Source organism: Rattus rattus, chromosome 13, assembly GCF_011064425.1.
Source record: "Rattus rattus isolate New Zealand chromosome 13, Rrattus_CSIRO_v1, whole genome shotgun sequence".
Classification (NCBI taxonomy): domain Eukaryota; kingdom Metazoa; phylum Chordata; class Mammalia; order Rodentia; family Muridae; genus Rattus; species Rattus rattus.
The window spans coordinates 53,716,372-53,728,655 of NC_046166.1; the positions used below are offsets into that span (position 1 = coordinate 53,716,372).

Genomic DNA, 12,284 nt, shown 5'->3' on the forward strand with positions numbered 1-12,284 from the left:
TCAAAAATCAAGTGACCATAGGTGTGTGGATTCATTTCTGGGTCTTCAATTCTGTTCCATTGGTCTATCTGTCTGTCTCTGTACCAATACCATGCAGTTTTTATCACTATTGCTCTGTAATACTGCTTGAGTTCAGGGATAGTGATTCCCCTGAAGTCCTTTTTATTGTTGAGGATAGTTTTAGCTATCCTGGGTTTTTGTTATTCCAGATGAATTTGCAAATTGTTCTGTCTAACTCTTTGAAGAATTGGATTGGTATTTTGATGGGGATTGCATTGAATCTGTAGATCGCTTTTTTGGTAAAATGGCCATTTTACTATATTAATCCTGCCAATCCATGAGCATGGGAGATCTTTCCACCTTCTGAGGTCTTCTTCAATTTCTTTCTTCAGTGTCTTGAAGTTCTTATTTACAGATCTTTTACTTGCTTGGTTAAAGTCACACCGAGGTATTTTTTATATTATTTGGGTCTATTATGAAGGGTGTCGTTTCCTAATTTCTTTCTGGCTTGTTTCTCTTTTGTGTAGAGGAAGGCTACTGATTTATTTGAGTTAATTTTATACCCAGCCACTTTGCTGAAGTTGTTTATCAGCTTTAGTAGTTCTCTGGTGGAACTTTTGGGATCACTTAAATATACTATCATATCATCTGCAAATAGTGATATTTTGACTTCTTCTTTTCCGATCTGTATCCCTTGATCTCCTTTTGTTGTCTGATTGCTCTGGCTAGAACTTCAAGAACTATATTGAATAAGTAGGGAGAGAGTGGGCAGCCTTGTCTAGTCCCTGATTTTAGTGGGATTGCTTCAAGTTTCTCTCCATTTAGTTTAATGTTAGCAACTGGTTTGCTGTATATGGCTTTTACTATGTTTAGGTATGGGCCTTGAATTCCTATTCTTTCCAGGACTTTTATCATGAAGGGGTGTTGAATTTTGTCAAATGCTTTCTCAGCATCTAATGAAATGATCATGTGGTTTTGTTCTTTCAGTTTGTTTATATAATGGATCACGTTGATGGTTTTCCGTATATTAAACCATCCCTGCATGCCTGGGATGAAACCTACTTGATCATGGTGGATGATTGTTTTGATGTGCTCTTGGATTGGTTTGCCAGAATTTTGTTGAGTATTTTTGCGTCAATGTTCATAAGGGGAATTGGTCTGAAGTTCTCTTTCTTTGTTGGGTCTTTTTGTGGTTTAGGTATAAGAGTAATTGTGGCTTCATAGAAGGAATTCGGTAGTACTCCATCTGTTTCAATTTTGTTGAATAGTTTGGATAGTATTTTTATGAGGTCTTTTCTAAAGGTCTGATAGAATTCTGCACTAAACATGTGTGGACCTGGGTACTTTCTGTTTGGGAGACCTTTAATGACTGCTTCTATTTCCTTAGGAGTTATGGGGTTGTTTAACTGGTTTATCTGTTCCTGATTTAACTTCGGTACCTGGTATCTGTCTAGGAAATTGTCCATTTCCTGTAGATTTTCAAGTTTTGTTGAATATAGGCTTTTATAGTAAGATCTGATGATTTTTTGAATTTCCTCTGAATCTGTAGTTATGTTTCCCTCTTCTTTTCTGATTATGTTTATTTGGACACACTCTCTGTGTCCTCTCGTTTGTTTGGCTAGGGGTTTATCTATCTTGTTGATTTTCTCAAAGAACCAACTTTTGGTTCTGTTGATTCTTTCTATGGTCCTTTTTGTTTCTACTTGGTTGATTTCAGCTCTGAGTTTGATTATTTCCTGCCTTCTACTCCTCCTGGGTGTATTTGCTTCTTTTTGTTCTAGAGCTTTTAGGTGTGCTGTCAAGCTGCTGACATATGCTCTTTCCTGTTTCTTTCTGCAGGCACTCAGCGCTATGAGTTTTCCTCTTAGCACAGCTTTCATTGTGTCCCATAAGTTTGGGTATGTTGTACCTTCATTTTCATTAAATTCTAAAAAGTTTTTAATTTCTTTCTTTATTTCTTCCTTGACCAGGTTATCATTGAGTAGAGCATTGTTCAATTTCCGTATATGTGGGCATTCTTCCCTTATTGTTATTGAAGACCAGCTTTAGGCGTGGTGGTCCGATACGCATGGGATTATTTCTATCTTTCTGTATCTGTTGAGGCCTGTTTTTTGACCAATTATATGGTCAATTTTGGAGAAAATACCATGAGGAGCTGAGAAGAAGGTATATCCTTTTGCTTTAGGGTAGAGCGTTCTATAAATATCCGTTAAGTCCATTTGGCTCATGACTTCTCTTAGTCTGTCTCGTCTCTGTTTAATTTCTGTTTCCATGATCTGTCCATTGATGAGAGTGGGGTGTTGAAATCTCCTACTATTATTGTGTGAGGTGCAATGTGTGTTTTTGAGCTTTAGTAAGGTTTCTTTTCATTATGTAGGTGCCCTTGTATTTGGGGCATAGATATTTAGGATTGAGAGTTCATCTTGGTGGATTTTTTCCTTTGATGAATATAAAGTGTCCTTCCTTATCTTTTTGATGACTTTTAGTTGAAAATTGATTTTATTTGATATTAGAATGGCTACTCCAGCTTGCTTCTTCAGACCATTTGCTGGAAAGTTGTTTCCCAGCCTTTCACTCTGAGGTAGTGTCTGTCTTTGTCTCTGAGGTGTGTTTCCTGTAGGCAGCAGAATGCAGGGTCCTTGCGTATCAGTTTGTTAATCTATGTCTTTTTTATTGGGGAGTTGAGGGCCATTGATGTTGAGAGATATTAAGGAATAGTGATTATTGCTTCCTGTTATATTCATATTTGGATGTGAGGTTGTGTTTGTGTGCTTTTCTTCTCTTTGTTTTGTTGCCAAGACGATTAGTTTCTTGCCTCTTCTTGGGTATAGCTTGCCTCCTTATGTTGGGCTTTACCATTTATTATCCTTTGTAGTGCTGGATTTGTAGAAAGATATTGTGTAAATTTGGTTTTGTCATGGAATATCTTGGTTTCTCCATCTATGTTAATTGAGAGTTTTGCAGGATACAGTAGCCTGGGCTGGCATTTGTGTTCTCTTAGGGTCTGTATGACATCAGTCCAGGATCTTCTGGCCTTCATAGTTTTGGCGAGAAGTCTGGTGTGATTCTAATAGGTCTGCCTTTATATGTTACTTGACCTTTTTCCCTTACTGCTTTTAATATTCTTTCTTTATTTTGTGCGTTTAGTGTTTTGACTATTATGTGATGGGAGGTGTTTCTTTTCTGGTCCAATCTATTTGGAGTTCTGTAGGCTTCTTGTATGCCTATGGGTATCTCTTTTTTAGGTTAGGGAAGTTTTCTTCTATGATTTTGTTGAAGATATTTACTGGTCCTTTGAGCTGGGAGTCTTCCTCTCTTCTATACCTATTATCCTTAGGTTTGATCTTCTCATTGAGTCCTGGATTTCCTGTATGTTTTGGACCAGTAGCTTTTTTCCGCTTTACATTATCTTTGACAGTTGAGTCAATGATTTCTATGGAATCTTCTGCTCCTGAGATTCTCTCTTCCATCTCTTGTATTCTGTTGGTGAAGCTTGTATCTACAGCTCCTTGTCTCTTCTTTTGGTTTTTTCTATAGGGGTTATTTCCATGTGTTCTTTCTTGATTGCTTCTATTTCCATTTTTAATTCCTTCAACTGTTTGTTTGTGTTTTCCTGGAATTCTTTCAGGGATTTTTTTTTTGATTCCTCTTGTAGGTTTTCTGTTTTGTTCTCTAAGGGAGTTCTTCGTCTTTCTTGAAGTCCCTCAGCATCATGATCAAATCTGATTTTTGAAACTAGATCTTGCTTTTCTGGTGTGTTTGGATATTCCATGTTTGTTTTGGTGGGAGAATTGGGCTCCGATGATGCCATGTAGTCTTGGTTTCTGTTGCTTGTGTTCCTGTGCTTGCCTCTCGCCATCAGATTATCTCTAGTGTTACTTTGTTCTGCTAATTCTGACAGTGGCTAGACTGTCCTATAAGCCTGTGTGTCAGGAGTGCTGTAGACCTGTTTTACTGTTTTCTTTCAGCCAGTTATGGGGACAGAGTGTTCTGCTTTTGTGTGTATTTTTGTCCCTCTACAGGTCTTCAGCTGTTCCTGTGGGCCTGTGTCTTGAGTTCACCAGGCAGGTCACTTGCAGCAGAAAAGTTGGTCTTACCTGTGGTCCCGAGGCTCAAGTTCGCTCGCGGGGTGCTGCCCACGGGCTCTCTGAGGTGGCAGCAACCAGGAAGATCTGCTGCGCTGCCTCTTCCGGGAGCCTCCGTGCACCAGGGTTCCAGATGGCCTCCGTGTTTTCTCTCTGGAATCAGCAATGTGTGTGCAGAGAGCAGTCTCTTCTGGTTTTGCAGGCGTGTCTGCCTCTCTGAAGGTTTAGCTCTCCTTCCCACGGGATTTGGGTGCAGAGAACTGTTTATCCGGTCTGTTTCCTTCAGGTTCGTGGTGTCTCAGGCAGGCTCCTGCCTCACCTGCCCTCTCTACTGTTGATTCCAGAGGCCTTATACGGAGGCCATTGAACCCTTTTTGAGGCCAGGGATGTGGGCGGGCAGCAGTGTTCCTGGTCTCTTCTGCTCTGAGAGCCTGGGCAGAACCCACCTGACCAGGCGGTAAGGTATCTCTCCCAAAGGTGATAGAGAGGCTGCTGGGCAAGGATCTTGCCGGGTGGGACTTCCGGGACAACAGAGGCAGAATCCCTAGGACCCAGGCATTCTGCCTGTGTTGTCCCGGAAGTCCCACCGGCATGATCCTTGCCCGCAGCAGATAAGTTAGTCTTCCCAGAACCTTTGGAGAGATCGAGTTCACCGCCTGGTTCTGGTGGGCTCTCCCGGAGGCTGCAGACCAGGAAATCTGCCCACCCTTGCCGGGAGCCTCCCTGGCCTAAGGGTTCAAATGGCCTCGGTGGCCTCTGGAATCAACAATGTGTGAGGGCAGGTGAGGCAGGAGCCCTGCCTGAGACACCGCCGGAACCTGAAGGAAACAGACCGGATAAACAGTTCTCTGCACCCAAATCCCGTGGGAAGGAGAGCTAAACCTTCAGAGAGGCAGACACGCCTACATAGTTCTTTCTAAGACTATGCTTGGCACCAGTCTTACATTTTAAACCTGGAACATACGTAGGTAGCCAACTGGACTCCTTTTTGTTAGCTTTCACTTTTATTTTTCCATTTTGGATGAGTGCCTGAGGATCAACCCATAGTCTTTGGGAGAAAAGACACTATAAGCCCGAAAATATCAACAAATTAAATGCATGTTTCCAAGGTGCCATTAGAACATCTCCTGGCTTCTGATCACTGCGCTGAGTGTCAGCAGTGCTGGGCGAGCTTTGTAAACCCAGTGAAGACGAGTAAGGGGGTTCTAGTTACTCAGTTTTATTGTGCTTGACACTGAGGGTGATGTGGAAAGGACACGCTTCAGTGGAGAGTGGTGGCCTATCTGTAGGGGACACTGCACCATGTACAGAAGATGTGAGTGGCCGACATAACGTGAGTGAGTTCTGTGACCACTAAACGTACACGTTCCATCATTCTGAAAGCAAGGCCCGGGTAGAACTCTGTACAGAGCGTTCTGTCCTGTGGATTTGGCAGGGTTTACTTTGGGCACTTTTTGTCGTCACTTTTTCATGAGAACAATGTTGTGATGAACATAGTTGCCCAGAAAATTTACCTCACCCTAAGCATTTTTAGTAACTGATGTGGTTTGTTATGGAATATATTATTGATATAATTGTCTTAGACTCTTCTTTATAAGTATCAATTGCTTCTATTTTAAGAGCTGTTTTTAAGCTGGGTGGTGGCGCACACCTTTAATCCTAGCACTTGGGAGGCAGAGGCAGGCAGATCTCTGTGAGTTCAAGGACAGCCAGGGCCACACAGAGAAACCCTTGTGTCAGCAAATGTGTGTGTGTGTGTGTGTGTGTGTGTGTGTGTGTGTGTATAAGTGCATGCTTACACATGAATGCAGGTCTCTACAGAGGCCAGAAGAGAGCATTAAATTCCATGGAGCTAGAGTTATAGATGGTTATAGACTTCTTGATGTGGGAACTAAACTTGAATCCTTTGTAAAAGCAATGGGAACTCTTAACTATCTCTCCAGCCCCAAGAATAAATGATTTTTAAAAATTAATTGGTAACCACTCTTTAGAAATTGAAGCACAATTTCCTTTAAAAAAAAAGAAAGAAAGAAAAGGATCTTGCGTGATTCTTGTCATTCTCAGGGAACGAAAAACACCTTAAAGAATTTTACCCATTAATTTTACCTCTTTTCTCTTAAGATGTTACCACTTGAAAGACAAGAATTGGTGGGGCGGGGGCACAATCTTCTTTTGTATGCAGTATTTTATCCTTTTCACCTCGTAATTTTCTAAAATATAAAACCTTTGTTTGTCTTGCCTTCTTACCTTTTACAGACATGTATAAAGTTAAACTCATCAGAATGTTGGTTCCTGAAAACATTGACACATACCTCATCCACATGATGATTGAGATCCTAGAGAGCGGGTCCCACGGCAGGACCCAGCCTCCCTGTGATTCCAGCAGGAAGAGGTGTCTCCCCAGCCCCGCAGAGAGTTGCGGCAGCTTTAAGAAGAGCAAGGAGATGGTCACTGAGACCAAGGTATGGATTTGCATACATGTTTGCCGAGTGTCACGTGTGCCCTTGGCACGCTCAGCGGGCGAATGTTGATCTGCTGTCATATATAAATCTGCGTGTGCTGTTCTGCTTCTCAAGGGTGACATGAGAAAAGCTGCTTTTAAAAAGATAAGAAAAGAAATAGAATTTATCACATAGAATACTGGCTTGGATTTTACCTGTGTTGACTGTGTGCTCTGGAGAAATACACCTTATCCCAGATGAGCTTAATGGAGTTAGCTTTGTGTGTCGTGGCAATATGTGCGGTTCATGGAAGCGAAGCCAAGTTTATTATCAGCGCCTCCCACTGGCTGGTCCTTCCTTCATTCTCATGCCCTGGTGCACAGATTGCACTGTACATGTGGGTAGTTATGAGCACTGCACAGGAAGTCTTTTCCATAGTTAGGAAAAGTAAGCACCCAATGTTATTTTAGATAACATTTAAAATGCTTTAAAGGTTACTATTCTTATCATGTGACACATCGTAGGCACTGAAGAATCATTCTCTGAAGTGACTATGAATTTGCAAGTTTGATGTCTAATACCTGCAGGGTCACATGACTCGCTGATCGTAATCGATGAGCTTTTAACAACTCAGTACAATTACGTTAGGTCTCCGTGGTAAGTCAGCTTGATGCGGCAGCGTGTTGTTGCTAACACTGTGCATATGCTAGAGGTGAGGCTCTGTGCTTTAACACTGCAGAGACCCTTAGAGGGGTTCCAGGATCTTACTCTTCTCTACATTCTCTGTTTAAAAAGGGAATGGACCTTTCTTTTTAACTGAACTGGAGCTACATTAGTTAGCTTTGGGTGTTACCTTGTGTCTTAGAGAACCCAGTGACTTAATGACTTGGGAATGTTGAGAATTTTCATAGTTTGTTAGCTGTAAAAGGGATATTAGCAAGTGTCTATCTCTGGAAGAATTAATGGGATTTAGCGTCCTTAGGAAGCCCGTCTTCCTAGCTCTGTAACTGACGCAGAGCTCCTGAGATGTTGGAACTTGCTTCTCCTTCCTGTAAATAGGGAAAGGCTCTTCTCTCCTATGCCAGTCTGCTGTCTGAGAAACTTCTAGTCTGTTGTTCATTTTCATGTAAAATTGGTTTTCCTGCCCTTGCAAAACTAGGCATGACTCAGGGTGGCCCTGTTGATTCCGTATGAGTCCATACAATGCAGTTTTGGCTAGTGCTTAAAATATGAACCATACCCTACTGGTTTTTTTTAAGGCTTTCTCTTCTGATTGTCTCTATTGCATCTGTCCAGCCTGATTTTTTTCTTTTTTGTTTCCATTTATTAAAAATAGATTTTTTTCTCTTAATATGTCCTTGTTACAGTTTTTCCTCCCTCTATGCCTCTCACGTCCTCCCCGCATTCCCTCCCATCTCCATCTGTTCCCTTTCTGACTCCTTTAGAAGTCAGAAAACCTTTGAAGGAATAATAATAAAAACTAAAATATAAGATAAAAACAAAAGCTATTACATCAGCGTTGGATAGGCCAGAAGGAAATCAGCCCAAGAGAAGGCACAAGACCCACCCGCCTTGCACGCTCAGAAGCCATGACGTATTCCCTAGGGACCTGGCGCAAACCATGCAGGCCTTGCACATGCTGCATCAGTCTCTGGGAGTTCGCAGGAGCGGTAGGCATGTTTCCTCGGCCTCTGAGATCCCTTCTGACTCCCACACTTTTTCTGCCTCCTCTTTTGTGGGGTTCCCTGAGCCTGAGGGGAGGAATTGATGCAGACGTCTCTTAGGATCGAGTGACCCAACGTCTCAGAGTCTTTGCCTTATATCTCACGTAGGTCTTTGCATTTGTCTCCTTCTCCTGCAAGAGGAAGCTTCTCTGATGGTGGGTGAGGACAGCACTGCTCTATGAGTATAGCAGAATATCATCAGGAGTCTTATGCTACTTTAAAAAAAATATTTGGTTTTGTTGTAGGTCCCTGGGCCATTGGCTCTCCAAACAATGTTGGGTGTGAGCTTCATCGTGTGGAGAGGGCCTTAAGTCAAGTCAGATGTTGGTTGGTTACACCCACAAGCTATGTGCCACCATTACCCTCATATATCTTGGAGGCAGGGAAGCATTATTGATCACAGTTTACAGCTGGGTTGGTGTGAAGGGTCTATGTGGGCATCAACTTGACTTCTTTATGTTCTTTATCTTCTTTATGAATTTTACAATTTCATTTTTTTAAATGACTGAGTACTACTCCATTGCATAAACGTACCATATCTTCTTTATCCATTCTCCTGTTGAGGAACGTCTAGGTTGTTTCTAACTTCTGGCTATTATGACTAGCGTAGCAGTGAACATGGTTGAGCAAGTGTCTCTGTGGTAGGGTGAAGTGTCCGTTGGGTATATACCCAGGACAGGTATAGATAAATCTTCAATTGGATTGATTCCCATTTTTCTGGATGTAGGACTTCACATGTTAGTAGCTATAAATTAATGATTATAGGAATAAATCAAGACTATGTTTATGTATGTGTGGTATGCATGCATACATGTGCTCATGTGTGCATGTGTATGTAGAGGCTTGCTGGTATCAAGAACAGCTCCTCCATCTTATTCTTTGAGGCAAGGACTCAGTCAAGCTTACAGCTCACCAGCTCAGCTACCGTGAGTAGCCTGCTTGCTCCGGGATCCCTGTGTTTTCCTGTGAGGCTGGAATTACAGGTGCCCCACCATGTCACTCAGTATTGATGTAGGTTCTGGGGAAGCAAACTCTGGTTCTCTTGCCTTCTTAGCAAGCACTTTAATCACTGTCCCATCTCTCCAGCCCCTAAGGATATACATTTTTTTTATAACGTTCAAGCATATTTTGAAGTTTACAGGTTAGCAAGCTTGGAGTACACAACATGGAAGGAACAATAAAAAAAGATTCTCCTTCAACAGGCTAGCAAGAGGAGAAAAGACACTTGATGTCTCTGACTTCCACATACACATTGTCGTACATGTAGCATGTATACACTTGTGCACACTCACACACTAATAATAATGATAATAAATTGTCTTTAAACTGGAAGGTAATGGGATGATAAGCAAATGATTAAGGATTTTGCATTTACTTATTAATTATATTTTCACCTCAAAATGAATTCTATGAATATTTCTATTTCATTTCGTTTGGTTGGGGAGAATAGTCATTCAGGGTGTCTGTGTTGTTTTTACAGCTCTTATGCTTTTTCCATTGTATAACTATCTTTTGTCTCTGTTTTCTATAGGCACCATCTGAGATGTCCCAGAGAAAATTACCTGAATGGTTTGTCAAAGGAAATGTGCCCTTGGCTGCTACTGGCAGCTCATCAGTGGCCAAGACAAAAAAGAAAGGTCTTTTCAGTTAAGATGGCAGCTACCAAACAGTGTGTGTGCCACAATATCATTCCTATAAAGAACGAAAAACAAGTATTTTACCTTCCAAATGACTTAAAGTCCAAAGTGAAACTCACCGAAACGTTGGACCGCTGGCGTCTTTAATCGGCCGTCTGCAGTGGAGATAACGTATCCGGACCTTCTAAGACCCTGAGTGCAGTATAGAGTGTGAAGTCGGTCTCCTTTCAGGTTGCTTCCCGAGCCACCGTCATGCTGCAGTCTCTCCCTTCTTGTAACAGTGCCCATGGGAAAGGGAGGATGTGTCACTTTGACACCCATAACAGATTAGTAGTTGCATAGTGACAGATATGAAGACGTCTTCAATTGACAAGATGGCGTCCTGTGAATTTAAGACAGCAGATTCGTTTTACACATGGTCTTTGCTTTCTCACGCAGACGCGTGTACGTTCACTGTCAGGCAATCTCAGTGCACCGGCCCAGTCAGTGACACATCAGCTTCCATTTAAATGGGAGAAACTGTGGAAAGGATTCCAGTTATAGAGACAACTGAATGCTGTGCATTTTCTACAGAATTTTTATTATTTCTCCAGTAAAAGTGTCTTCTGTACTGAGCATTAAATATACTTAATTTTCATTTACTTAATTATTGTAAGTGCCTTCAATATTTGGAGATGCCAAATGTCTTATGTTTCACACAGAATTAAAAAAGTGAAAATTCAACTCTGTTCTTGGTAAACTATTGTTATATAAATTTAAGCAGTTTACCATATAGCTTATAAATACATTCTAAGCCTTGGATTGACTTTTTTGTAAATAGAAATAGACTGTTATTAATACAGAAAAAAATACACCTGAATTCGGAGTAGCTTAAAAAAAAGTCACTCAGGATTCCATCAGGAAATAATGAAAGCCATCTTTTGTAATCGGTCTGACTTTCTGTTATTCCTTTTCTCAATTTGAATCTTATCGTAAGACATTCAAACTATACTTACAACATAAGAACTCCCACGTTCTCGTTTTTCCGCTGTTACCAGAAGGTAGCTTTAGGTTTGTCACACATAATCTCCAGAAATCTTCTATTTCTCTGTGCCTTAAAATGTGTCCCGACAATCCATGAGGTGGTCTCGTCTATGGCAAAGCGTCGGCTGCTTAGAGTGCTTGAGGATCATGCTATGGTGGTCATCTGCAGGAAAACATCTGCTTCATTATCTGAGTTATGAGTTGAGTCAGGTGGTTTTTTTTCCTCATGGAATTGAAAAGCAAAACGTGGTGGCAACAGTTATGCTCCTTTTTCAGACCTGGTTATTTGGCAGACATTTTCTCAGGATTGAGTGCCATTAGCCTATTGCTTTAAGGAAAACGACATACCAATAGTTATTGCCAGTAACAAAATTGAAATTTCTACTAAAACTTACAGTTCCTGTGAATGTGTGTCCTTCACTGGGAACCTGGACAGCCGTACTTGACCTGAGGACTTTTCTAATGAGAGAACTAAGACATGAGATAATGTAGTATGTATAGTAATGTGGTCAAGAAGGAAGAGTTGATGGCTGTCCTTTCAGATTACACACTGAAAATAATCATTAAGGAAGAGCCACTGTTTTCGTTTCAAAGATTCAAAGTTTCAAAGATTCTCTACCATTATTTGAAAAGCTATTTTCAAATAGCTTTTCCTAACATCACAGACACACACACACACACACACACACACACACACACACACACACACAGACTGAATACAGTAGACTGGACTCCTAAACTCATCTACACAATGAGAACATTTACAGAAATGAAATGGGACCATCCTTGTCAAATTTTTAAGGAAAATGTGATTTTTAAATGAACAACATTTGTGCTAAAGTGTAAATGGTTTACTACAGCTGTTTTTAAATGAATCAATACATTTTTGGAAAAAGTCTCAGGTGTGATTATGTATCTGCATAACTGCACATATAACCACAGACCGGAGAGTAGAAAGCAACCGTGTGACATTGAAGGAGTTGGGGAGGGGACCCGAATGACATGGATGCTAAGAAGGGAGGGGGCAGGGAGCGGGATGCAAAGTGAATATGTAAAGAAAATAAAATTAAATAAAATAATAAAAAAGAAAAGAAATGAGAAAAACAAGGCAGGCACATTAACCGCAGAGGGAACGTTGAGCGCGCACACACACACACACACACACACACGGGGGGGGGGGAGTAGAGGGATAACCAACATTGAAGATGTTTGAAAAGCCAGAGGGAAACATTACTTAAGTCTTTATGTTAACTTAAACACACACACACACACACACACACACACACACGTGGATTTGGTTTGGTTTGATTTCTTCAGACAGGGTCTCACTATAGCCTTGTTTGGCCTAGTGCTCATTATACAGAACAGGCTGTT

The 12,284-nt window shown here is 41.2% G+C and overlaps 1 protein-coding gene across 1 annotated transcript in view; it reads left to right on the forward strand.

Moving 5' to 3' along the window:
- The window catches only part of Wrn (WRN RecQ like helicase), a 135,206-nt gene extending 123,210 nt beyond the window's left edge, over nt 1-11,996 (forward strand). The window contains exons 33-34 of the mRNA XM_032918546.1: nt 6,342-6,547; nt 9,782-11,996. Of these exons, the coding sequence (XP_032774437.1) occupies nt 6,342-6,547; nt 9,782-9,901 (326 nt within the window). The 3' untranslated portion in view covers nt 9,902-11,996. The remainder of the gene's footprint in view (nt 1-6,341; nt 6,548-9,781) is intronic.
- Nucleotides 11,997-12,284: the final 288 nt, after the last annotated feature.